The 26,547-nt window shown below is 59.4% G+C and overlaps 2 protein-coding genes and 1 long non-coding RNA gene across 50 annotated transcripts in view; 1 reads left to right on the plus strand and 2 right to left on the minus strand.

The window, feature by feature from the left end:
* Positions 1-259: 259 nt before the first annotated feature.
* On the minus strand, positions 260-4,301 carry LOC147348797 (uncharacterized). Its single transcript, XM_086365480.1, has 4 exons — positions 4,214-4,301; positions 3,937-4,012; positions 658-835; positions 260-583 (listed from the first exon to the last, which is right to left on the minus strand). The coding sequence occupies exons 1-4, from the start codon at positions 4,299-4,301 to the stop codon at positions 260-262; spliced, it is 666 nt and encodes a 221-aa protein (XP_086221606.1).
* Positions 4,302-4,351: 50 nt separating this feature from the next.
* CFAP100 (cilia and flagella associated protein 100) overlaps positions 4,352-26,547 on the plus strand; it is a 79,339-nt gene continuing 57,143 nt past the window's right edge. For 8 of the 48 annotated variants that reach the window (XR_015151976.1, XR_015151978.1, XR_015151980.1 and 5 more), the window contains exons 1-14: positions 4,352-4,386; positions 4,760-4,870; positions 5,212-5,320; positions 11,090-11,164; positions 15,680-15,780; positions 17,622-17,808; positions 19,725-19,792; positions 19,864-20,027; positions 20,215-20,295; positions 20,594-20,775; positions 22,306-22,338; positions 22,419-22,545; positions 24,379-24,430; positions 24,503-24,654. Coding sequence is in view for 28 of the 48 variants with exons in the window: in XM_086369020.1 (XP_086225146.1) it covers positions 5,233-5,320; positions 11,090-11,164; positions 15,680-15,780; positions 17,622-17,808; positions 19,725-19,792; positions 19,864-20,027; positions 20,215-20,295; positions 20,594-20,775; positions 22,306-22,338; positions 22,419-22,545; positions 24,379-24,430; positions 24,503-24,654 (1,310 nt within the window). In the remaining 20 variants the exon portion in view is untranslated. Of the gene's footprint in view, positions 4,387-4,759; positions 4,871-4,991; positions 5,117-5,211; positions 5,321-11,089; positions 11,165-15,679; positions 15,781-17,621; positions 17,809-19,724; positions 19,793-19,863; positions 20,028-20,214; positions 20,296-20,593; positions 20,776-22,202; positions 22,339-22,418; positions 22,546-24,378; positions 24,431-24,502; positions 24,655-24,893; positions 25,128-26,547 lie in introns of those variants that run through there. The other 40 variants (XR_015151987.1, XR_015151988.1, XR_015151986.1 and 37 more) reach the window with 29 other exon arrangements.
* Positions 22,917-24,612, minus strand: LOC147348799 (uncharacterized). Its single transcript, XR_015152001.1, has 2 exons — positions 24,487-24,612; positions 22,917-23,900 (listed from the first exon to the last, which is right to left on the minus strand). It is a non-coding gene; the product is annotated as an uncharacterized LOC147348799 (long non-coding RNA).

A 26,547-nucleotide genomic window follows, 5' to 3' on the forward strand; every position in this document is an offset into this window, starting at 1 on the left:
ACCCCCTTTCACGGCGGGAACAACATGCCAACCCTCGCAGGGTCAGTCCCTTTCCCTATGCTCTGCAGCGTCCTTAACCCCCACCCCCCACCCCCCAGGGCCCTCCCAGGACCCTGTTTAGACCCTAGGCATCCTCGACCCCGGCCCAGACTCCCACTTTGGGCTCCAACACCTTGCCTGTAACTCTCTGAACACATTCTCCTGCAGCCAAATGTGGATACCAAAAGCCGCCCTGTTTTCTCCCCAGGTGCCAATCAAATTACCTGCCCATCTGCGCTGTCAGGCAAGCAATCCGATGACAGTGAGGGAAAGAGCAGGCTAGTACCAAACACTGCCAGGGCAGGTGAAGGCCCTGGGGTGGGAGGAGCCTGCAGGGCAAGTGGAATGCTTCATACTCCCTTCCAGGGCCTGGTGGCCTCCCTGGCTGGGCCCGCAAGAGCAGTGTGGACCACAGCAGGACTGCAGCCAGGTGGCCCCGTGTGGCAGGCCAGTGAGGTGGAAGCCGTGCACAGGGTCCGAATGGCCCACGAGAGCTCTGGCTCACCGCGAGGCAGACTTTCTCCATGTCCTGCAACCTCTGAACCTGAGGGAAGGAGAAAGGGAAATCCAGATGCAAGTGGCCGGGGAAGGCACCCGTCCAGCCCCAGTGGGAGTTACCGAGAGCACCCTGGGCTTCTGTCGGCAGCACGGCTGCTCCTTCCCACTGCCACTGTCAGCCTCCAGCCTCCCGGGGCAGCCACGGAGGCGTCCCGCGTGGTCCATGTCCATTCTGCAGGAGACGATTGGCACCCGGGGGAGGGGTTCTAAACTTACACGGGCCCAGACGTCAGGCCCCCTGAGGCCAAGAAGCACAGGGAGGGACCCTGCCTGGCTGAGAACCCACAGGGTCCACCCCCAGCTGTGGACCCCCTAACCTGGCCCTCCCCAGACGCCTGGGAACCCTGTTTCCCCAGGCAGGGGCTGGGGTGGGGTGGGGTGGGGTGGGGTGAAGGAGGCACGGGGTGATCATGCTCTGGGCTGTGCAGTCAGACTGCCCGGGTTTGAGTCCCAGTTTTGCCTCTTATGGGCTGTGGTCGCGGGCAAACACTTTCTAGTCTGACTGTCAGCTTCCTTGTGGAGATCACCACCACCCTGCTGGGGTGTCCTACAGACCTCCAGTCAGGACACCCCTCTGACCACCCTATGATGCAGGTCACCCCTCCGACCACCCTATGACACAGGCCACCCCCACACTGTGACCCAGGACACCCCTCCTGCCACGCTATGACACAGGACACCCCTCCAGCCACACTATGACAGAGGACGCCCCCCCGGCCACACTGTGACCCAGGACAGCCCCCTGGCCACGCTATGACAGAGGCAGACTGGCATCCTGAGCTAGGTACTGGGTTCTGTGCTCTCACACAGCATCTCCCCCAGGTGTTATGTCCCACTTTTTAGGTGGAGAAACTGAGACCCAGAGCACTAAAGTAAATTGTCCGACGTCACACAGCCAGAGAGGGTCAGCATGGATCCAGCCCTGCCTGATGCCACAGCCTGTCCCCTTGGTCACCAAGGTCTCCTGTCTCTGAGCAGTGGGTGGGGGTCAGGCTCTCATCTGCAAAACAGAAGCCCCGGGAGTTTCCAGGAGAGGAAGCTGAATATAGGAAATTTGTTACACATGTGACGGAAGTAACTAGATGTCGAAATGGGGATGAATGGTGGGGCCATGGGAAATTAGCCAGGGCTCCTGGCCAGGCTGGAACCATGCAGGCCTGCCCAGGAGGCCACAGCCAAGGAGCCCTTGAAGGCAGAGGGAGGGGACAGATGCTCTGGCTCCAGCATGTCCCCGCCCTCCAGCCTCTCCCCCGCCAGACCCCTCGGGTGTCCAGAGGAGCCAGGGCTAGGCCGTGTTGGCGGAAGGACCTGGAGGATGTGGGCCGTGACGGGACAGAGCAGCAGGATACCCTGTTCCAGGGACATCTCCCAAGGGTCAGCCCTGAACTGAGTCTTGAGAAATGTAGTGGAACCAAGCAGGACCCTCTGGGGCCTTCCTGGGACAGACCTACCCACTCATGTCATCCACCTGCCTCTTGTTTGTAGAAAAACATTAGCCAAAGAATAAATGTGATCAGAGAAATGAGAAAACACAGAAAGGAAAACAGTCAAGTAAGACAAAATAATAAGAGGTTAGTCATTAAACTAAGCACAGCACAAAGTCAGGGACCTTTAGATCTCCCTCAAGAACTGTAGATAATATTTTGAGCCCCACCCTTTGAGCTGTTTTGCAGACACCGAAACCCCTGCCCGATGGGAGAACTTAACTGTGTGCTGCCCACAAGATGTGGACCCCAGACCGGATGGAACCAGAAGGTTGGTGATGCTGACCCTGGTTACCTCACAATTGGAAGAATGTCCATGCGCTGATCATGGCCCCCACAACCCTCTGCCTTGGCATAGCCCCCTCCTACGTGATCTCCAAGCAAAACCCAGGGAGTGAGTTGAGTCTTTTGGACATAAGTCCACCTTCTCCCCAAGACTGCCAGTTTCCCCAATAAAACCATCTTTCCTGTTACCTAACACTTGTCTCTCAGTATTGATTTCTTGATCGACCTGCAGCTGAACCTGAGTTTGCTAACAGTAGGAGTTTGACATCAGAATAAAGGTCATTCCAAAAAAGGGGTGAATAGAAGCCCAGGCACAGAGTCGGTTTTGTAGGAGTGACCTTAGACCTGCTGCCATGGAAACATACCAGCTCCTGTCCTCCTGCTGCACCACCTGTGTCTCTGACAACCACCCCCCACGCCAAGCTGGGGACCCCTTCTTAGGAGCCCCCACTTCCTTCCTGCCTCTCTCGCAGTCAGGGTGGAGGCGGGACCCTCAGGGGCCTGCCTATCAGACATAAAGGCAGGCAGGCGATCCAGGTTCTGCAGGTCAGAAACACACATCAGGACCCTCATGGCCAGGGTCACACCTGCTGCCCGCTTTGGGCTCACTCCTGACACCACCATCTGGGGGTGGCTGGCTCCCACCCCCTGCAGACTCAGGGAGCCCCCCTGCTCTTTTCGTTTTTAATTGGCTACAGTTGATTTCTGTATCTATTCTCAAGAACTCTGACTGTCACACCTTCTTTCAGGGGGAACTCAGCTCACATGTTGTTAACAAGGGGTTGGCTTTTCTCCTTTTGAGATGGATATTTTCCAGACTCCTAAAGTCTAGTTAGAACTCATGGTGCTTGAGATGAGCCCTCTCAGAACAGTGTGCTTCCCTACTCAGTCACTGGTTCACACAGTTCAAACTGTAGTGTGGACCCCAGGGAGGCAGGGCTACAGAATCAGGCCGGCAGCTGGATCATTGGGACTGTAAGTCTCCCCCGACTTTGGGCAGACCCAGAACAGACCAAAGAACTGCTCCCACCTCAGGCAGAGCCGGGAGTTGCTGGGACTCAATGGCTCCGAAGTACTGGCCTGCGGATTGTCCAGAGGTCCCCAGTGGCCCCTAGATGCCTTATATGTGTTAGTCACTCAGTCGAGTCCGATTCTTTGCGGCCCCATGGACTGTAGCTTGCCAGACACCCCTGTCTATGGGATTCTCTAGGCAAGAATAATGGAGTGGGTAGCCACTCCCTTCTCCAGCAGATCTCCCCAACGCAGGGATAGAACCCAGGTCTACCTGCATTGCAGGTGGACTCTGTCTGAGCTACCCTTGTCAATCTATAAATCCCTGAGATGAGATGTGTGGGCAGAACTGATGGCCATGGTCAAATCTCACGGAGGGGCCTCCTGCTGTTTGGGGGATAGGGGACCTCGCGGGGTGGGGATGGGGGTGGGGGGTGAGTCTCGGCGATCGAGCGCGGACCCCTCCCTGTTACTGACAGGTGTGCCACCCTGCCTTCATCATGCGTCACATGCAGCCTGTGGAGCGGCGGATCTCCACTCGAGTCAGCACTGAAGTCACCTTCGCCAGGCGGGTTTGTCGGCGCCCAGATCGCCGGGGCCGCAGCCCGGGTCCTGCAGAATGTTGGCTTCTGTAACTAGTTCCCAGCACGTGGGATGCTGCGGCCCGGGACCACAGTTGTCAGAGCCGCCCCTCCTGACTGTAAGGTTCACTCGGCAGGAAGAGGCAGGTAGGTGGTGCAGGTGAAAAAAATCAGTCAGGAGAATGACGGAAACAGCAAGATGGGCGCAGACTGGGAAGGAAGCCCGCGCATGCTGGGCGGGGCGAGTCCTCTTACAGCGCAGCCCCTCTGCAGCGCCGGCGCAGCGGGGAGGCCGGAGCTTTTGTGACGTCACAGCCCCGCCCTCCTGGAGAATGGTTGCCATGGCGACGTAAACCGGAGGCCTGGGCTCGCGAAGCCCCGGGGCAGCAGCTCAGAGGCTTCGGAGCGAGCGCTGGCGAGCGGAGCGGGTGGGTGCGCTAGGGACCTGAGCGGGAGCCACGGGCGGGGTCGGGGCGGACACCTCGCGCGCCCCTCCAAGCCCCTGTCGCAAGGCTCCCTGTTCCTTACTCATCGCATAGCCAGCCGTCTAGCAACCCCTCTTCCCTTCAGGCCCATGCACCCTCTCCACACGCCCAGACGGGCCAGACGTGGGTGTGGGGAGGCCCGGCCCTACTACAAGCCGAGTACCCCCCGATTCCTTTCGTGAGGCTGCAGCAGGCATGCGGCTGGAAGGGTACAAGCTTTGGAGGCAAGGAATCCTGGGCGGGATCCCAGCCTCGGCCTTTCCTGGCTGTGACTTTGGACCGTTTGCTACTCTGTTTCCTCCTCTGCAAAATGCAGACTAGCTCCGCAAATAGTGAGAAAAAGCGCCGCGGTGGGGCCGAACGCTTGATGAGCCACCAGTCAGCGCCTTCTCTGGTCCTCAGGGAGCTTACCTTCTAGGGGAACTAGGTAATCGACCGTTGTTAGAGGGATACACCAGCTATTGGCAACTGGTCAAAGGGAAGAGGATGGGGTGGTGGGAAGATGCTTCTGGGGAGGGGCGGGCCTGAGTGCTGGTCGAGGGTGGGAGGGGCCAAGGCTCGGGCTGACCGTGGGTGGGCGGCTCTGCGAGCAGGACTAGCCCTGGGCGGCTGGAACCACGCGGGGGAGAGGAGGGAGGCGCGGCGGGTCGGAGCTGCAAGTGTCGTCCTCGTGGTGAGCCTTGGGCAGGCGCCCGCTGTTCTCAGCAGCCGTCGGCGGAGGGCGGGCTGCGGGCTGGACCCACCGGCTCAAACGCTGTCTCTCCCCAGGTTGGGAGTCTCCTCTAGCCGATGTCAGGTTTCTCGGTGCACGCTTCCTCATCGGCGCCGATGTCCGAGAACCTGCCTCCTATGGTCTCCAAGAGCGTAACTTTCAACAGTAAGTGCTGGGCTGGGGAGGGCTTGCGCAGCGTCAGAGGCAGCCTTGGGGGGCCTGGGACGGTGGGTTCAAGGTGGAATCAAGGCGACAGAGATTCTAAGCCAGGCCACGGACCAGAAATCACAGGCTTTGCCGAGTTCCCTAGAAACTCCATGCTGTAATCCCTAGGGCTGCTGTAGCCAAGCCCCACCCCAGCCTGGGGCTTAACCCTCAGAGTTTATTGTTTTACAGCTGCCCGGACCAGGAGTCCCGGGCAGGGATGCTTCCATTCTGAGGCAGGAGGGGACCCTGTGCCCTGTGCCCTCCCAGCTTCTGGTGGTTTGCTTGCGCCCTCTGGTGGTGTTTGGCTGGTAGGAGCATCACCTTGGTATCTGGCCTCATCTTCACTCCATCCTCACGTTCTGCGTCTGTGTTCCTTTATTCCCCTTCTTATTAAGGCTGTGCTCACGCCCAGCGTGACCTCACCGGAGGTACATCTGCAGCTACTCTTTTCAAACAGGGTCGCATGCTATGGTGCTGGGCGTTGGGACTTCAGATCTTCAAAAGCATTCATTTGAGGGGGGAACACAGTTCACCCCAAGACAGGCCTCGAGGAGGGTGCCGCAGTGGAGGTGGGGCTCACTCAGCCTTCCTGCAGCCTCAGCTGCTGGCCAGCCCCTCGCACTGGAGGCCCGCACCTCCTCCCCGGAGCTCCCGCTGAGTGGCCCCGGGCATGGCCGCGGGGCTGAGGGGCAGAACTGGCCACACACCCTCTGCTTCTGTTTACTGCTCCTGAGCTTCCGATTCCAAAGGGTGTTGAGAGCCCCCGTGTGAAACTCCACCTGCTTGGAGGCTCCGCTGTGTTCTCTCTCCCTCCAAGCCTGACGCCTGCTGTGCTCACACCCTGCACACGTCCACACAAATGCACGCACGGCCTGTCCTTTTCTCATACCAATGGCCACACAACAGAAACGCTCCCTGTGCCTTCTTCCCCGTTAACCCAGATGCTGTGCAGACTGCTCCTTATCAAACCTCGAGCTCCCGTAAACCTTTAGTGCTTCCAGCAAAGGCGCTTCCCTGTGTGCGGGTACCAGTCTCTGCTGGTGGCTGCGGTCCATGGCTGCCCCTGTTACACTGTGTGCTTTACCCCCTCCCTTTTTCTCATCCGCTCTGCTCCGGAGTAAACTGAGAAATGAAGAAAGGTTGAACTGGGGTTACCAGAAAAAAGATAGCTTTGAAATGTTTACAGATAACAAAATAACTCTAAATGCGCTCACACAAAACAATGCAACATAAGGGTGCTGTTGACTGAAAAAATATTCGCAACCTACAAGTTCAGAATTAGGTTTCAGTCCCTGGGGATATTTGGGCTTCCTGGGTGGTGCTAGTGGTAAAGAACCGCCTGCTGATGCAGGAGACTCAAGAGACGCAGGTTCAATCCCTGAGTTCGGAAGATCCCCTGGAGTAGGAAATGGCAGCTCACTCCAGTATTCTTGCCTGGGGAGTTTCGTGGACAGAGGAGCCTGGCAGGCTACAATCCATGAGGATGCAAAGAGTCAGACATGACTGAGCACACACAAAGGTTGAGTTATGTTTTATTCAGTGAGAATCTGTAGGACTTCAAGCCTGGAGAAACACTGAGAGAACTGCTACGAGGAGGGGAGGGGAGGAGGCGGGTTATATGGAAGTTTTGCAACCAAGAGCAGGTAGTCTGAACATCAAAGATTATTGTTAATGAAAGAAAACCAGATAGCCTGGGTTAAGGAAGTTAGCGCTTTTCCAAGTGTGGGGAGACGCGAGAGTCTGGGCTCGCTGAAATCGTTCCTTTCCTGTGCCTGTCAGCTCCCTGGGGCCCGTGTCCCTCCTTTACCCTTGGCGCTGGTACCCTGGGATCGCAGGTATTGTTCTCCTTCCTGGGTGCCCTGGAGGGCAGGAGTCACTTTAGACTGTGACTTCCTTGTTTATTGATGTGGCGGAAAATACTCCATTCTCAGAGGGGAGGGTGCTCTCGGCCATGAGCTGGGGATGAGGTGAAGTGCTAGGGGAGGAGACAGAGGCCAGTGCGCACCAGCGTGTAGGGCCCTGGGGGCAGGGGGAGGACCGCTTGGCTGTGCTGGGATGATGGAGACAGCCCAGGTATACGAGCGTGTGACTGGGGCACCACTCCTCCCACCTTGAGCGGGGGTGGGGGTGGGGGAAATGGCCACAGCTCCATCGAGACATGGCTAGTCTGTGCCCTGGCGTAGAGGGCAGAGGACCTCGGTGGGGAGCTTGGCCTGGAAGAGGGGCTGGCCACACCAGAATGGAACCCAGGATCCCCAGGCAGGGCTGGTGGGGGCAGGGCTGCAGGACCCCTGCTTCTGGGAGACACGGCCTGTGGCTGGTCCTCCTGTCTCTGGGGGCTCCTGGCATGCAGGCCAGAACCCGCCTGAGCCTCTTGGTTCGAGGGGTGGATTAGGGGGGCAGTGATCACTGAGTGGATGGTGGTATCTCCTGAAGGTGAGACTGGGCGGGGCAAGGGGTCATTCCTGGTGAAGGAAGCTCACTGCTAGGGTCTAACCTGAGCAGGCTGGTGGGGGGGACGTGCTCCCCCATGTCTGCACCTCCCGAGCTGGGGACGCCCCCTCCCCGCGTATAGGCGTCCCTTCCCCCGTCCGCTGCTGACTGTGGGGGTGGGGCTGGATGCAGTCCTTTAATTTCGTGATTTAGGGAACGTGGTTTTAAGCGCCCCAGTCTTAGTCTGGGGAGCTGCAGAATCGGGCTGTCTGAAGCCCCGGGCTGGGCTGCGTGTGGGCGCGCCGGCTCTGTGCCTGGCACTGTGCTGCAGTACAGAGGTCAGGGGCACAGAGGCAGGCCCACTCTCAGAGGGCTTGGGGCAGAGTGACCTGCCATTCTCCTCTCTGCTCCTCGGACAGACCAGGCAGTCCCTGCACAGAGTGCCCCACTCGGCGCCCCCCCGAGCTTACTCAGTGAGCCACCTCCCCAGCCCACCATCCAGGGCTTTCCTGGGGCGCCCACACCTTCCCCACCCTCCTCCTTCTCCAGCTTTATCTTCTAGTAGCCCTGGCCCCCTCCCCCAGCCAGTAGACTGTCATCTACCTGAAGGCTGGGGGCTCTTTGTATGCCTCTAAGGCTGCTGTCTTTTCCAGAACCCGGTATACAGGAAGCTCACAATGAAATTCTGTTAGGCTGCAAGCTTTCCCCAGGGGTTAGGACCTTCTGCCACTGCTTTCCAACGCCATGCTGAGTTTAGCTAGAGCGTTTAGATGGGGACGGAAGCAAGACTCTGCTCACAGATGACGTGATCCTGTATGTGGAGAATCCCTGAGAAAGCTGTGTGCTCATACATGAATGTAGCAGCATAGGAGAATACAAGATCAACATACAAACATGAGTTGCGTTTCCATATTCCAGCCATGAACAGTCCAACTTGGGCATTAAGGGGCAGTTCCATTCATGATGGCATTGAATAGAATAGATATCCAGAAAAGGGGTGATGTCGTGGGAGATGACCAAGCAAGAAGACCCGGGAGTTAGTCTCTCCACCAAAATGACTCTCCAGCAGGCGGGCGCTGACAGAACCCCGGACAGGAACTCTCCGGCTTCCAGGAGAGAAGTTAATGCCGAGGTGGGGGGATTCGGGGGATTCTGGCATTTTATAGCGTGGCTCCAGCCTCCAGCCTCCAGCCTCCAGTCCAGCAGCGGTGGGGAGGGTGGCCTGAGTTCAGGAACTCTCCAGCTTCCAGGAGAGAAGTTCATGCCGAGGCAGGGGGGTTCCGGGGGACTCTGGCATTTTGTGGCGTGGCTCCAGCCTCCAGCCTCCAGCCTCCAGTCCAGCAGCGGTGGGGAGGGCGGCCTGAGTTGCGTGGCTTGTGGTGCCAGTGTTGGAAGGAGAAGTCAGTTCTGACTCCACGTTGGAACTGTTTCTTTGACTTGCTTTCTGTCACTTTTGCTACTATAATCATACGGAATGGCCTGCCTCAGAGAATCCTGCCCCCTGCCTGGCTGTTAAACAAGTGCCTTTGTCCAGAACTCTGTGCACCTGTGGATGGCAAGGAAGAAACTGACACATCCCCCGGCCCGAGACTTGCCATTCTAGGAGACGTTTGCAAGATTAATGGCCTTTTCATGTTGCTTCCTCATCTCCTGCCATCTCTGATCTATAAAAGAACCTGGCATCCAGACCCCATTGTGTGGTTCATTCACTCAATCGTGTCCGACTCTGCAACCCCATGGACTGCAGCACGCCAGGCCTCCCTGTCCATCACCAATTCCCAGAGTTCACTCAAACTCACGTCCATCGAGTCGGTGATGCCATCCAACCATCTCATCCTCTGTCATTCCCTTCTCCTCCTGCCTTCCCAGCATCAGGGTCTTTTCCAGACCCCACAAGATGGTTATTCTGAGGTGCCAGCCTACCATCTTCTCGATCTGCTGGCTCCTGATTCAAGTTTCTTTCTCGCCTCAGCCCCTCGTCTCTCGGCTTCATTGGGCCCTCGTGCGGCGAGCAGAGCTAGTGGCACTTGGAAACACCAGGGTGGACAGCAAGGATCGTCCTCCACGTTGGGCTGAATGATTGCTGAAGGGCCACACAGGGGCTGGAGCCACTTCCCTGCCACGTCTGTTGGTGGGAATTTAGAAACGGGACCCCTTCTCTTGCTTTGGAGCCAGTGTCTTAAGGAAATTATTTTTACACATTTTATTTATTGATTTATTTTTGGAGAAACCCAACCCCCGTCGCAGCCCCATCAAGGAGCACAGACCCGCGCCTTTCGCTTGCGGCACCTGGGCCATGGGGGTTTCTGGAGGGCAGGAGTGCCCAGGCTTGGGGCAGGTGGGCGTCGGGCCTGCGCTGTCCGAGCCCACCTCCCGTGTCTCGGTTTCGTCTGTTACCAAGAAGCAGCAGTGTCTCCTGAGTCTTGAAGGGACCGCTCCAGAGCTGACCCAGGGAGGCCCTGGGTGGGGTGAGCTCCTGCTGTCCTGGACAGGCGGGCACGGGGGAGATGCTGGGAAGAACCCAGATGAAGGAAGGGCGTGTGGACAAGCGCCATGGTGGCGAGAAAGGCACCTCGAAGAGGGACACAGAGCCTGCACGGCGGGCTGGGCCTCAGGAGTCAGGGCGTGGGGGCCGTGGGGGCTGGTGAGGACAGGTGCTGAGCGGAGGAGGAGGGCCTGGCTGTGGGTCTGGGGATGCTTGAGGCACGGATTTTGCTGAGCTCCAGGCTCCTGTAGGGCCTCTGGGGGATGTGTGGTGAGTTGTGGAGCGTTGGGGGAATTCAGTGCTGAGTGGGGTCATCTCCACAGACCAAGTGACCAGCGGGTAACGGCAGCCACCCACCTGCTCTCTCCCTTTGTTGCCTGCCTGCCTCAGGAGGCGCCGTGGTGTCAGCTGACAGGGAAATGGCAGGGACAGGGTCTCCGCGTCTTCCACTGCAGCCCCCGGAGGCCTGAGGAGGCTCCTAGCAGAAGGGTTGGCTGGGCGGGCGTCAGAGGCGCAGAGCCTGTGGCCTCTGTGAAAAGCCGTCCTGCTCTGTCCTTAGGAGCAAAGGGGAGGGGTGCCCAACGGGAGTCACAAGATGCCGTCATGGGTCAGGCACGTGTGCTGGAACTTTTGTGGCCCTTTTTTTGCTCAGTCCTCAAAACTTCCTGGCAAAGTCAGTGTAATCATCTCAGGTGTGGGAGCTAAGGGTCACCTGGCAGCTGAGGCCCTAGGGCTGGGCCATGCCGCGTGCACAGCTGCCCCACGCTGCTGCCTCTTTTGCTGTGGCTGTCACCGGTGTGTCTCCCCAGAGCATGGCCCAGAACCCACGGACAATAGTGCTTCAGGCTCCGAAGAAAAGAAGAAGCATGCGAAAAACGGCAAAGGTAATTCTGGGCCTGGGGGTGCACACCCATCGGGGTGGGGTGAACTCTCACCCTCAGGGACCTGGGGGTGCACGCCCATCAGCGGGGGGCGAACTCTCACCCTCAGGGACCTGGGGGTGCCCGCCCATCGCGGGGGGGCGCGAACTCTCACCCTCAGGGACCTGGGGGTGCACGCCCATCAGCGGGAGGCGAACTCTCACCCTCAGACCCCAGATGGCCTCAGACGTAGCTTCTGGTGGGAAGGACAGTGAGAAAAGCTTCTGTTTTCATTAGAAACTAGATTACTGAGACCTGAAGTAACAGGAACTAAGCAACGAAGTAGGATTGAGTTTTCCTCCGGTAATGAGAAGTGTGGAGGCAGGCCAGGGCTCTGTGGAGCTCTACCAAAAGCAGTCCTGCAAAATCTTCCAGGCAACAGGTTCTAAGTCTTTTTGCTCGACCTTCTTTACTTTCAGGTCTTTCAACCACAAGGTTGTTGCCTGGTCATAAAATGGCTGCGGTAGCTCCAGCCATCACATCTGCTTCCAGACAAGGAGAAGGAGGAAACAGAAGGGCTAACTCAGCCGTCCTTGGGAAAAGATCTTCCTCAGAAGCCCCACCCAACAGTTTCTTACCACACTCCATTTGTTATGGGGCCATCAGTATCTGCAAGGGAGGCTGAGAAATGTAGCTTTTCACTGAGTTGCAAGGTTGCCACCTGTTAGGAGATAGAAAGGGATGCATCTGGCAGCCACACACCTTGTCCTCTGGGCCCTGCTGTGTCCTCCATGCCTTGGCTTCCTGGACTCCCTCTTGGTTCCTAGGCTGTCCCCACCCCCAACCCGGCCCCACAAGCCAGTCTGCTGCTCCTGCAGAGGTGTGCAGCTCTGAGCATGTTCCCTGAGCCTGCCTTCTCTGGCCAAGCTCCCACCCTGGGGCTGGGCTGCCCTGTCCACCCTGCCCACCCCCACTCCCTCTTTCTTTTAGTTATCAAAATCCAAACCTGCCCAGTAGAGACTGAAGGTCAGTGAACTCGTGTGCTCGTCACCAGATAGGAAGCAGATAAGATTTAGCCACGTTTGCTTCACCTATTCTTCTCCTCTTTTTACTTTTTTTGTCTTTGCCAGAATATCTTACTGTTTCAAAATTTGTTGTTTTTTTTTTTTGAAGTGTAGTTGAGTTACACTGTTGTGCTGTATAGCAAAGTGATTCAGCTATATACATATATACATTCTTTTTTATATTCTTTTCCATTATGGTTTATCCCAGGATATTGACTATCTGTGCTGTACAGTGAAAGTGTTACTCCCTCAGTCACATCTGACTCTTTGCGACCCCGTGGACTGTAGCCCGCCAGGCTCCTCTGTCCCTGGGATTCTCCAGGCAAAAATACTGGAGTGGGTTGCCATTTCCCCCTCCAGGGGATCTTCCCGACCCAGGGATGGAGCCTGCGTCTCTTCCATCTCCTGCTGTAAGGCGGGTTCTTTACCACCAGTGCCACCGGGGAAGCCCTTTTTGGGTGCGCTGGATTTTAGCTGGGCACACGAGATCTTTGTCTTCATGGTGGCACGCAGGGTCTCTAGTTGGCAGCATGTGAAGCCGTAGTTGCGGCATGCGGGATCTGGTTCCCTGACTAGGGATCGAACCCGGGCTCCCTCCTTTGGCAGCACAGACACTTAGCCCCTGGACCACCAGGGAGGTCCCTGTGGCCTATGTGAGACGCCACGTCTGTGTGATATCATCAGGTATTTGTCTTTTTCTTTCTGACTTCACTTAGTGTGATAATCTCTGGTTGCATCCACATTGCTACAGGTTTTGCCAGGATAAACTCCAGACGTCATTTCATTCCTGCAGTGTGCATTTTTCAAATATCAGGATCTTTCTCACATGCCCAGAAGCAGTGAACCAGACCATCATCGGATTTACCCAGTTGTCTCAGGAACGTCTTCCCACAGATTTGTTCTCATCCACAGTCAGTTGAGATCTGAGCGCCTCAGTCTTGTCTAACCGAGCAGTGCAGCCTCCGTGTCCTTTTGCTCCCTGGGCTTCTGGTGGAGAAACGGTGTGCTCATCCGATAGCCTGTCCCTGTGGCGAGCACGTCTGCCCCCTTCCTGGTGGTGTCACTGAGGCTGTTTCTGTGGGTCCTGCATTTCCTCTGGCTCAGCGTTAACCAGGCTTCCTGAGAGAACCTGTGTCTGCCTGTGTGTGCACAAACCCCTTCCCAGTGGGCTCTGTGCTCTCACCTGCCTCCCTGGAAGCCACCTGTGAGCGCTGGGCTCAGCCTGATCCCGCATTGCTGATTCCAGCCGTTCACCCAACAGTCTCTTCCACCCATGATGCTTGCATTGAGCTGAGCATGACATTAAGGGTCAGGGGTCTGCACTGTGGCTTGCGGTCTGTCTTCACTGAGGCACCATTCCTATGCAGTGCGGTGACAGCCTCCAGGTTACAGTTTGATCCATTTTGATAAATGTGTACAACTCTGGGTACAGCCTCCACCCCGTTTGCCATCTAGAACATTTCCCTCCTTTCTCCCGAGGATGGCTGATGGTCTGCTGTCCCCATCAGTTCAGTGCAGTTCAGTCGCTCCGTCATGTCCGACTCTTCACAACCCCATGGACTGCAGCGCACCAGGCCTCCCTGTCCATCACCAACTCCCGGAGTTTACTTAAAGTCATGTCCATCGAGTCAATGATGCCATCCAACCATCTCATCCTCTGTCGACCCCTTGTCCTCCCACCTTCAATCTTTCCCAGCATCAGGGTCTTTTCAAATGAGTCAGTTCTTCGGAGCAGGTGGCCAAAGTATTGGAGTTTCAGCTTCAGCATCAGTCCTTCCAATAAATATTCAGGAGTAATTTCCTTAAGGATGGACTGGTTGGATCTCCTTGCAGTCCAAGGGACTCTCAGGAGTCTTCTCCAACACCACAGTTCAAAAGCATCCATTCTCCCATGCTCAGATTCCTTTATAGTCCAACTCTCATATCCATATGTGACTACTGGAAAAACCATGGCCTGCCTGCCACTGGCCAGCTGCTGGGCACCCTCGGAGCCCCTGAAGCTCCCCTTCTGTCCTTGTTCATATCCCCACCGGTGACGGGGCCTCGCTGGAGGCAGGAGCTCCCCGCCCTTCAGCACCCCCTAGAGTCCTGTTAGGAGTCCTGCGCCCCTCCTCTTCCTTCCTGCTCTTGTCCTGCCTGGTCACGTGGGGTCCTGTTAGGAGTCTGAGGTCCTGGCGGGTTCAGCAGGGACTCTGTGACAGCCCTTCCATTTGCACATGCATCGCTGGTGCGTCTGTGGGGAGAGATGGACTCCATGTCCCCCTCCTTGTCCACCACCTGCTGTTCTGAGGCTGTTTCCCCTGCACGTACCAGGAGGACTGGAACTGCTGCTGGGATGTTAAACTTCAGAAGTTGTCACGAACATCTACCAGAGCGACTGTACCAGCTCACAGCCCACCACCAGGTTGTGAGGGCTCTGGTCACTTCACGCCGCTCCAGCCCTGGGCACCAGCCCTTCCTTTCTGGGTTACCTGGGCCGCTGGGCATGCGTTAGCATCCCATGTTCCCCGTGACCAGCGAGGGGACGAGCTGTGTTTACGGGGCATTGATGATTCTGTGCTATGAGGCACAAGCCTTCCGCCTACTTTTCTACTCGGTTGTCTGTCTCCTTATTTTAATAATTGCTGGGCTTCCCTGGCTGCTCAATGGTAAAGAATCTGCCTGCTAATGCAAGAGACGTGAATTCGATTCCTAGGTTAGGAAGGTCTCCTGAAGAAGGAAACAGCTAATCCATTCCCGTATTCTTGCCTGGGAAATCCCATGGACAGAGTCCATGCGGTCGCAAGGAGTCAGACATGACTGAGCACATACAAATTTCCTTTTAATTTGAAGATTTTTTTTTTTTAATGATGAACCCTGTTTCTTCTAAATCGAGGGTAGCAGGAGAGCAACCATATTGTTGAGCCATCAGGTTGGCGCCCTCTGTGTTCCATGCTCTCTGACACCTGGTGAGCTGGGCTGGGGGAACATCTCCCTCATGCCTGGGTTGGGGGCAGCAGGACGGGGTCCTTGGCAGCCCCAACCTCCCGAGCAGCCCGGCACTCTGCCCTCGCTGCTCCTGGCGGCTCCTGCAGGGACGGAGCCACTTTGCTGGCCTCCCCGCCCCCTGCAGGCAGGCCGCGCACACTCCAGGGTCAGTCGGTTGCATCACTTACAAAGGGCAGGTGGAACTTCTCTTCCTTATGGCCCCAGGGTTCCTGAGACTAAATTCGAGGACAGAGGGCCAGGAATGTAGCAATATCTGTGTTACACAGTCTCTCAGAGGCCAGGGATGGAAGCTGAACAGGCTAAACCAAGCAGGTAAGTTTATAGAGCTGGGAAGTCCAGGCACGGACTTCAGGCACAGCTGGATCCGAGACAGCGTCTGCTTTTTGCGCCTGCTTTAGTGGGCACTTCCTCGCTGGGCGGCGGGGACGCCAGGACCCTGGAGGCACAGATCGCCCCTGGTTCTCTAACGGGACCTCTCCCTCCCCAGCGTCCAAGAATGTTCCTGACCAGCCAGCGAATCCTTTCCACATGTCCGGGGACGTGGACTTCTTCTTGCTCAGAGAACAGGAGCGGAACAAGTCTCTCTTGGTGAGTATCTGGGGGGAGCCTGCCCGCCTCGGCCAGAGCACTGGTCCCCCGCACACTCGCTCTAGGACAGTTGATGGCTCACGCTGCCTGTGAAGGCACCTCGACTCCGCCTGGCCCCGGGTCTCTCCTCCTCCTCTTACCAGCATCACAACTGCCATTCCCGGGCTATCTTCAGGGGGCCCCCAGGGAGCGTCTGTCCCAGAGGCTTAGCCAGCGTGCCTCATCTTCTGTGGAACCTGGTGTAGACGCCATCCCCTCCTGACACCCTCTCTGGGCCCCAGGCCCTGGGAGACCCCCCGCATGCTCTAGCCTTGCAAAGTCCCCTCTCACTGGACTTCCTGGTGGCCAGACACGTGCACACACACACGCACACACACAGCTGTGTCTCTGCGTGCGTGGGGGTCTCAGGGTCAGCCCTGTCCCCAGCGCACGCTGTGTCTTCACGCCGGCAGAGTCTCTTGCACCCCCATGCGCCCAGCTAGTCTGCCCCTCCACTGCCCTGCATCATGACGGACCTCACCCAGCCAGGCTGAGGGGACTCACCCAGTGGGCCATGTTTCTGGGACACATGGTCAGAGGCACAGGCATGGCCAGTGTCCCGGGCTCCCTCAGGGGTGGCCTGTGTGCCCCCAGCTCAGGGCTCAGCCTCTGAGATTCCTCAGGCAGCGGCTCCCTCTGCCACCCTGACCAGGACCAGGGACACTTGGGGATGGGTAAGGCCTCCGGCTCCAACCCAGACCTGATCAGGATTCCACGGGGTGCCAGTCATGCTCCCACCTCCCGCCTGGATGGAGGGGCGACAGATCCTGAGCCAATCTGAGAGGTGCTCGAGACGTGCACCCGCACACACGTGCACACACATGCACACATGCACTGTCATGCTCACACACTTAAACACACAGACACGTGTGCACACCCCCGCACACGAGTGCACACTCACGCACAGACACACACACGCCGACACACACTTCCCCTCCATCCAGCAGCAGCGCAGCCTGGACTTCCTTCTGCCAGCCTGGACCGGCCTCAGGGACCCTCTGCCTTCCTTCAGGGCCCTCTGCCCGCCCTTCCCACCCCACCCCCCCAGCACAGCCCCAGCCTCCTCACTCTGAGGAGCCTCCCAGTGCCTTCCACCTGCAGGCCTTTTCCGACTGGAATCCTCGCGGGTGACTCTTTCCATTTTGTTGCACCAGGACACACAAGTCAGGGCCCACCGCGCATTAGAGGGGAACGGGCGTTGTTACTGGCAGGACCAGTGGGATGTCGGATTTGACCAGGGGAAGCCACATGCAGGCTCAAGCCAGCAGCATCCTCAGGGCCTGGGTGGCAGGAGGGGTGGGCACTAGGCCACCGGGAAGAAAGCACCCCCCATCCTGAGACCCCTCCCAAGTGAAGGACTGGGGTGCTGCTGATCCCCAGTGACCCCCAGCCCCAGGTCACCCCCAGTAAGTAGCGAGCTTCCTTATCAAACTTGGAAACTCTGATGATCCAGCTTCTTTGAGACTTGGTTTGTCAGTTAGAAATCACAGCCCAAGACACTCGGTTTAAGTATGACCTTCAGACGGATGAGGCAGTGAGCGTGTCCCTGCAACCCTGGACTGGAATCACATCTGACCAGGGTTCCCCAGTTCCTCTGGTGCCCTTCCTGCCTGCACCCTGTTCTCTGCACAGAGATGCTCCCCACCCGAGCTCTTACCCCCTGCACAGAGCACACGCGCGCGGGCCCCCACACCCCTCCAAGTGTGCACCTCCGCCTGTGCATGTCCTGACGGGACAGGCGGCGGGGAGGGGCCGGTCCGTCCGTCCCCACCCAGCCCTGCCCTCCGGCCCGCCTCCCGCAGGACCGCGAGCAGAAGAAGCAGCTGCGGGTGCATGAGAAGATGACCTACTCGTCCAAGGTGTCTGCCAAGCACACCAGCCTGCGCCGCGAGCTGCAGCTGGAGGACGAGACGGAGGACCAGGAGGAGTGGGCCGAGCAGCTGCGCAGCTTCCACGAGCAGGTGGCCTGGAAGCTCGCCATGACCCGAGGTGCACCCCACCCCCGCTCTGTGCCCCGCGGTCCCCAGCCCCGGTCTCCAGGCCCGCCTTTGCCCTTCCTATAGAGCAGTGCTTTTAGCGGGCTTGAGCCATCCGGGGTTGTGGTGTGTGTGTGTCGGGGGGGCAACAGGCCTTCTTTATGCCTGACCTCTGCCTCCCAGGCCGCAAGGATCAGTTCCAGATGGACTGCCACCCTAGCAGCCTTTAAACCCTGGCAGTGTGTGCAGTCGGAATGCTGAGCTGCGCCGTGAGGGCAGGCTTCACTGTGTGTCGAATGTAGGCATCTCACCTGGCTTGTCTGTCCTGGGCAAGTCAGCTTTGTCCTGCTGCTGCCTCTTCTGCTGCTGACTAGCCTCGTGGGTCCCGGGGTTCAGTGTCTTCACTCACTGCATGTAGTGAGAGGCAGCTGTGTGTGAGCTGTTGTTATTTTCATCACCCGGTAAGAAGTCTGAAGGGCTTCCCTGGTGGCTCAGATAGTAAAGAATCTGCCTGCAACACAGGACACCCGGGTTTGATTCCTGGGTTGGAAACATCCCCTGGAGGAAGGCATGGCAACCCACTCCAGTAGTCTTGCCTGGAGAATCCCATGGACAGATGAGCCTGGTGTGTGGGCTACAGTCCATGGGGTCACAAAGAGTCGGACACGACTGAGGGACAAAACAAGGAAGTCTGAAGTACTAAACATATGCATCAGTGTTCTCCCGATGAAGTATAAACCAGTAAGCTTGAAAGAACCAGTTGAGGTCAGAGTCCTGGACCCCTTGGGCTCTACGGGCCCTGAATGTGAACATGGAGAGACCCCGGCCTCCGCCCCTGACCCTGAGGCTTGGTATGTGGGTGGGAGCCCTGAATGTCTTTGACGTGTCGAGTGTGACACTCTACCTGTGTCTTCTCTCTGCCTCCACCGCCTGTTGTTGCTAAAACCCGGGAGTAGCAGGGGGCATCCAAGTGGGCAAGACTGGACCCAGCAGGTCTGACTTCCTCGAGGAGTTCAGGACGGCCAGGCCAGGCGTCTCGACTTAAAACAGGCCTCCTGGATGCGGCACGTCCTTCTGGAAAGGAGCGGGTTTGAGGACAAGGCTGAGAGCCCACCGTTGCGTCCACAGCGGGGGCACCCCAGCCCGTGCTCTCGGAAAGGCCAGCAAAGAGGCCCCGTGGGCCTTGGCCCCAACTGCGATGCCTCGCTGCTTGTGCTCCAGAAGGCGGCCCTGATGGCCATCCCAGCTTCCTCCCACCCGGCTGAACCCTGCCAGGGTGGACTTAGCCTCTGGGGGCTTGTACGTGTGCTCAGATGCTCAGTCATGTCCGACTCTTTGTGACCCTGTAGACTGTGGCCCCCCAGGCTCCTCTGTCCATGGGATTTCCCAGCAAGAACACTGGAGTGGGTTGCCATTTCCTCTCCAGGGGATCTTCCCAACCCAGGGATCAAACCTGTGTCTCTTGCATCTCCTGCCTTGGCAGGTGGATTCTTTACCACCAGTGCCGCCTGGGAAGCCTTGCTGGAGGCGTAGGGCGCCCCAACTAGAGATCTTGCTGCCTTGTTTTCTCTCTCACCACCCCATCCTGTTACTGTCCTGGCCAATAGACCTTTCCTCATGACATCCAGCCAGGTGAAACTTCCAGGGTGGGGTGTCCAGAGCCTCATTCTAGGGAGAAGGGTGCTACAAGCAAGAGCAACTCCAGTCAGACCCGAGGAGGGACTTCCCACCTGGCCAGACTCCAGCCATGCAGACTGCTCTGTATCTGCACAGCCTGGGGGCAGAGCTCGCTCTGTTGTGGTCCCTGTTGTGACCCAGGCCTCAGGGCGGGTGTAGCGCACCTCCTGGCTCACAGGTCCCTGGCCACCGCCTGGGGGTGCTGCTCCCACTGCCTGCTCATCCCCAGATGCCTCGTGCCTTTCACTGCAGAAAAGAAGCTGGAGCCCAACAACATCAACAGCTACGTGGACCAGAACCGGCAGATGTTTCTCATCCAGGTAGGCTGGCTGCCCCATGGGCCCCGTGCCCTGTCCCTGTGGGGCCCGCATGATGCCACTCTCGCCCTCAGTACGCCCTGGACATGAAGCGGAGCGAGATCCAGCGGCTGGAGAGCCTGGCGGCCCAGGAGGAAGCCGAGCTGGAGCGGGCGGAGAAATTCCTGGAGAAGGACGCAGCCCTGTTCGATGAGTTTCTCAGGGAGAACGACCGCAGCTCCGTGCAGGCGCTGAGAATGTGAGCCCCTGCCTGGGCCTGGCCCAGGCCTGTACGCCCACCACTCCCCCATCCCGCCTGCAGTGGCCGTGGACAGACCCCTGCCCTCAGTTCAGGCCCCTGCTTGGCAGCTTCCCCGCCTGCAGCCCTGACTGAAGGCAGCGTGGATGCTCCCCTGAGCCCCTTCCCCTCCGCCCCCCTCCCCCAGGGCTGACAAAGAGTCCAAAGCCAAGATGGAGAAGATCCTGGAGATTCGTGAGCTGACCACCCAGATCATGAACATCAAGAGGTGAGTTCAGGGGGCGCACTGGCCCCTCTGTGTCTCCCAGGGCCCAGGGAGCTCCGTGTGGCACACCGCTCTGCACCCTAATCATGTCCAGGAGCCCCAGCCTTGCGGGTGGCCGAGGCCGAGACGTGGGGCAGGGCTCACCCCAAGGCCCTTCTGCCCTGGGAGTGGCGGTGACCTGGGGACTGAGCTGTGCTGCCCCGCAGGCCGGCCCTCTCGCCCACATGCAGGGTCCGGGCTGCCTCCCCTCCAAGGGGCCCAGGGATGGAGCCTGACCTCGCCTGTCCCCTCCCGGGTGCAGCGAAATCTCCAAATCTGAGGACATGCTGCAGCAGTACAAGGTCTACAAGGACTTCCTGTACAAGCTGTCACCCAAGGAGTGGCTGGAGGAGCAGGAGAAGAAGCACGTGGCTCTTAAACAGGCCAAGGAGGTGGTGGAGGCCTTCAAGGAGAGCCTGCTGCTGTCTTCGGTGGGGGACAAAGGTAGCAAGGAGGGGCGGGTGCACCTGTGTCCGCTGGCCAGGCCTCCCCATCCCCAGAGCCCCACCCCCTCCAGGCCTCCCCATCCCCAGAGCCCCACCCAGGCCTCTCCATCCCCAGAGCCCCACCCGCCTCCAGGCCTCCCCATCCCCCAGAGCCCCACCCAGGCCTCTCCATCCCCAGAGCCCCACCCCCTCCAGGCCTCTCCATCCCCAGAGCCCCACCCCCTCCAGGCCTCCCCATCCCCAGAGCCCCACCCCCTCCAGGCCTCTCCATCCCCAGAGCCCCACCCCCTCCAGGCCTCTCCATCCCCAGAGCCCCACCCCCTCCAGGCCTCCCCATCCCCAGAGCCCCACCCCCTCCAGGCCTCTCCATCCCCCAGAGCCCCACCCAGGCCTCCCCATCCCCAGAGCCCCACCCCCTCCAGGCCTCCCCATCCCCAGAGCCCCACCCCCTCCAGGCCTCCCCATCCCCAGAGCCCCACCCCCTCCAGGCCTCCCCATCCCCAGAGCCCCACCCCCTCCAGGCCTCTCCATCCCCCAGAGCCCCACCCAGGCCTCCCCATCCCCAGAGCCCCACCCCCTCCAGGCCTCCCCATCCCCAGAGCCCCACCCCCTCCAGGCCTCCCCATCCCCAGAGCCCCACCCCCTCCAGGCCTCCCCATCCCCAGAGCCCCACCCCCTCCAGGCCTCCCCATCCCCAGAGCCCCCCACCCTTCTCCAGGCCTCCCCATCCCCCAGAGCCCCCCACCCTTCTCCAGGCCTCTCCATCCCCCAGAGCTCCCCACCCCCTCTAGGCCTCTCCATCCCCCAGAGCCCCCCACCCCCCTCCAGGCCTCTTCATCTCCCAGAGCCCCCCTACCCAGGCCTCTCCATCCTTCAGAGCCCCACCCCCAGGCCTCCCCATCCCCAGAGCCCCACCCCCTCCAGGCCTCTCCATCCCCCAGAGCCCCACCCAGGCCTCTCCATCCCCAGAGCCCCACCCCCTCCAGGCCTCTCCATCCCCAGAGCCCCACCCCCTCCATGCCTCTCCATCCCCCAGAGCTCCCCACCCCCTCCAGGCCTCCCCATCCCCAGAGCCCCACCCCCTCCATGCCTCTCCATCCCCCAGAGCCCCACCCAGGCCTCTCAATTCCCCAGAGCCCCCCCAGGCCTCCCTATCCCTCAGAGCCCCCCCAGACCTCCCCATCCCCCAGAGCCCCCCACCATTCTCCAGGCCTCTCCATCCCCCAGAGCCCCCCACCCCCCTCCAGGCCTCTTCATCTCCCAGAGCCCCCCTACCCAGGCCTCTCCATCCTTCAGAGCCCCCCCCCAGACTTCCCCATTCCCCAGAGCCCCCCACCCCGCTCCAGGCCTCCCCATCCCCCAGAGCACCCACCCCTGGGTCAGGCCTCTCCATCCCCCAGAGCCCCCCCAACCCCCACTGCTCAGCCCACAGGCTCTGGGAGGTTGGCCAGCTCTCTGAGCAGTCCTGCCACTTGGGGAGACCCTGGGCAAGTACTTGGGACCCTGAGCCTCTCCTGGCTTCCCACAGGACCAGAGACCAAGGGCAAGCTGAGCTCCAGAGGTATGTGGCGGCCCCCAGCTGGAGGAGCCTCTCTCTGGGCGGGGGGTGGGCAGGTGGACAGCCCCCTCTGCTTCCCCCAGAGGGGCAGAGCTCCAGGAGGCCTGCCAAGCTCCTGCAAATGATGCGGCTGCACCAGGCACTGCCCAGCACTGCCAGCCAGCAGCAGGGCACCCTGCCCAGCATGCCCAGCGGGGTGGAGTTCAAAAGGTGAGTGGGCGTGGGGAGGGAGTGGTGAGGAGACTGGCCTGCTGGGGAGTGGCCCCCAGTGGCACCAGCTTGGGGTGCCTGGAACAGGGGAGAGGCTGAGGAAGGGCCATGTCCAGCCTGGAGGGTCTAGAGTTAAACGTAAGCCTGAAAATCGAGGTGTTTCCTGAGCAGACACTTATGTTCGTGTGATTTGGTGAACTTGAGTTTGCGGTGGCCCACGTGGGTGCTGCTGGGACAGTCAAAGGTGCATGGAGGAGGCAGCTGGGGGGATGCTTGGGAGAGGACCCACCTGCCTGGACCCTCAGAGTCCAGAGTGCTGGCCGGGGGCTGACAGAGCCCCTAAACCTTGAAAGGGAAGCAGGAAGTCTGGATTTTCATATACAATATCCCAAACTTTAGTCGTGACAGTTATTTTCAAGTCTTATGCAAAACACGGTAAGGGACAAACCAACCAGCCAGATCCAGCCCCGGTGACTCACCCCGTAGCCCCTGCAACACCCCCTCGGGGACCACTGAGCCACCCTGGGACCTGTCCTGAATGTCTTCCTGTGATTCCCTGACACCCCTGCCCCCACCCCCGCCACATGCCGTGATGACTGACCACAGGACACGCCTGCCCCACGCCGCCTCCGGGGCCCTTGCTCCTCCAGCAGTCACTGTGCACCCCAGCCTCTCTGGGCGGGCTCCCCACGAGGTGCGGAGGGGCGCGGGAGCCTGACAGCCAGGCAGGGCTGCACCCTCGCTTTGCCTCGAGTCCCCGCCCTGGGGTCCGGGGCTGCAGAGGCCAGGAGGTTTCAGCAGGGTGCCGACACGATCAGACTTGGGTCTTGTACCTTTCTCTCTGATTTTGTGGCGCGCTTGGCGAATCACCAAGCCCAAGGCCAGGCACGTGCAGAGGTTAGCTCTGGTCCCCGTAACCCCTCCGGGCAGGGCTGTGGTCTCCAGCTCTGGGGGCCGATGTGCGTGCCTCCTCTGGCGAGATGTCCTCAGCCTTGGAGCTCCCGGCGGCAGGGAAGGTCCCTGGGAGCAGAGGTCTGGGACCTTGGCCTGCCAGCCCCGTGACCATGGCCACTGTGCACATTTGGGCAGGTCGTGGGCTGCACAAGGCATTTGGCCAGGAGGCCGAGTCAGAGCTGAAGCCCAGCCCGGCCCCAGGCTGTGTCCCGGAAGGAAGTCTCGGAAGGGCACCTTCCAGGCCAAGGGTGACCCGGGCAGGCGGCCGGCTTTCTGATGGCAGGTTTCTCATGTGGCGATTCAGTGGCATCGTGTGCATGGGGCTTCCCTGGTGGCTCAGGCGTTAAATCTGCCTGCCGGTGCAGGAGATGCAGGTTCAGTTCCTGGTTTGGGAAGATCCCCTGGAGGAGGAAATAGCAACCCATTCCAGTATTCTTGCCTGAGAAATCCCATGGACAGAGGAGCCTGGTGGGCTGTAGTCCATGGGGTCGCAGAGTCGGACATGACTCTGACTACACAATAAAATCGATGTGCATACAGCTGTGAGAGGGGCCAGCGATGACACGTCCTAAGGAGGGAGCGGGGCAGCGAAGGCCCAGGTGTGAGGGAAAGAGCAGGGACCAGGGAGGGGCCTGGCAGTGGGAGCCGTGGGTCTGAGGTCGGGTTGGCTCTTGGATTGCAGGAAGGAGCTGCTGGGGCGGGAGTCTTGAGGTGGGAGCCGCGCTTTATTCTAACTAGAGTGAGAGGGACTGACGGTGTGGTGTGACCGCTGGGGGCTGAGAGGAGGCTGGAGCCATGGCCTCGGCCACCTGGGGGACAGAGGATGGGATGAAGGCTGCTTGGGGAGGTGCCCCAGGCCCTGACCACGTGTCCCCGCAGGTCCAGCTCCACCCTCCCTGTGCAGGATGACCTCGACAGTGACGATGAGGAGGTGAGTGCCGGCTCCCGCGGGGCTCCGGGGCCGGGCCTGCTGAGCGGGGGCCTCACCTGGCTCTGCTCACAGGAGCCGGAGCTATACTTCACAGATCCGCAGCAGCTCCTCGACGTCTTCACAAAGCTGGAGGAGCAGAACCTGTCTCTGGTCCAGAACACCCAGGAGATGGAGGAGGCCCTGGAGGAGCTGAGCTTCACCCTGAAGAACACTCAAACCCGCATGTAGGTCTCAGGGAGGGCTCCGTGGCTGGGCGGCTCACCCTGCCCTGTCCGTGGTGCTGGCCCTGCCGGCTCTGGGGAGAGGCCGTGTCCTCTTGGGCCTGGACCTGAGGTTCAGAGTGGGCCAGGCGGGTGGAGCCCTGAGGGGCTGACCTCTCCCCACCCTGAAGCAGCCTTCAGTCGGAAGGGGGCATCTCCACGAACACCGCCCAAGGTGGTTTTGTAATGTTTATTTTACTCAGCAGTAAAGAATCTGCCTGCAATGCGGGAGCTGTGGGTTCCATCCCTGGGCCGGGAAGATCCCTGGAGGAGGAAATGGCAACCCACTCCAGTATTCTTACCTGGAGAATCCCATGGACAGAGGAGCCTGGTGGACTGCAGTCCATGGGGTCGTAGAGTCCAACAGGACGGAAGCGACTGAGCACATGCACAGTTATTTTACTAACGATTATAAAGATTAGCGCTGTTCTCTGTTATTTAATAGTAGTAATATGGGCCAAGCTACTTGACTCTCCAGCCTTCGTCATGTAGTGTTTTCTGCCCAGCATTGGCTCAGAGTAAGTTTTCTGGAACAGAGAGGCGTCAGTTTTGTTGTTGACACCAAGCCCTGCAGGCCCCGTTTGGGCAGGGTCTGGCTCCAGGTGAGGCCAGCTGGGAGCAGGGGATCACCTCTTTACTCCCGAACCTTGAGTAAGCACCCATTCTGGATCAGGCCAGGGTCTGGGCCCTTCATGAATAAGGTGAACCGTGCCCCATGAGCTGGCAGCCCAGGGGAGCCAACTTAGAGGCTTGCAGATTTGCCTTGTGGGTAGTAACACGTGCTAGGAGTAGAGAGTCCTATGAGGAGGCTGGAGTGGAGGTTGGCAGCAGATGGGAGAGGGTAGGGGAGGCTCCCAGGGAAGGTGTCCTTTCAGCCACGGACTTCCTGAGTGATGGGACACCACAGGGACTCTTGGGGGAAGAGGGAGCACATGCAGAGGTCCTGAGGTGGAGCCAGCCCACAGCTTTGACTGTGTGCTCACGTCCTGTTGACCGACATCCTGCCTTGGATAATTTCCTACCAAGAGTCTCCGGAATAATGCTGAAACATGAGCTCTCAGGAAAAACTGTGTTTCCTGCCAGTGCAGGAGATACAACAGACTCGGGTTCGATCTCTGAGTTGGGAAGACCCCCTGGAGAAGGGAACGGGTACCCACTCCAGTATTCTTGCCTGGAGAGTCTTGCAGGCTTCAGTCCATGGGGTCAAAAAGAGTCGGATGTGACTGAGCACATACACAGTGGGGAAAAGGCATCTTTTTATCCCAAACACCTGGGAAAGAAATAGAAGAACAAAATCACCCGCCCCCCGCAACAATCCGGTCCGTGTAGAAGGAGCGCTGGCTGCAGGGCCACTCTCGTGTCCAGGCAGTGGATGTGGAGGAAGCTCTAAGGAACAGGCTGGACTCTTGGCAGTCAGGTACCACCAGGCGATGTCCTGCTGACTCTGCAGTGGACACTCAGGGTTGAGGGGAGGTCTGGCCTCTGTTCTTATCCTAGGTGACCTGCTTGCCCCCCATAAGGGCCCAGGCCTGGAGGGGGGGGTGTGTGTGAGCTGCAGGTGGTCCCCCTGGCCACCCGCCTCTGAAAGCCTGGGGGGGCTGGGCGGGCCAGCTCCACCCGCCTCACACTCAGCCTCCTGGCCTCAGCCCCACAGCCATGGGGCTGCAGCTGGAGGGCTGCCAGGGGGCGGAGGCCTGCACCCCGGCGCCCGTGCTCGAGACAGAGGGCAAAGGGGCCGCTCCCGTGGCACTTTGCCTAAACACAGGAAAGTGTCGGTAGCTCTGTCCACCTGGGTGGAGCTTCAGAACCACCATAGGGCACGGGGCACCTCTAGGCCCCACAGGCACAGCTGGCTGA

Source organism: Bos grunniens, chromosome 22 (genome assembly GCF_055505025.1).
Source record: "Bos grunniens cultivar Pamir isolate PY7600 chromosome 22, Bosgru_T2T1.0, whole genome shotgun sequence".
Classification (NCBI taxonomy): Eukaryota; Metazoa; Chordata; class Mammalia; order Artiodactyla; family Bovidae; genus Bos; species Bos grunniens.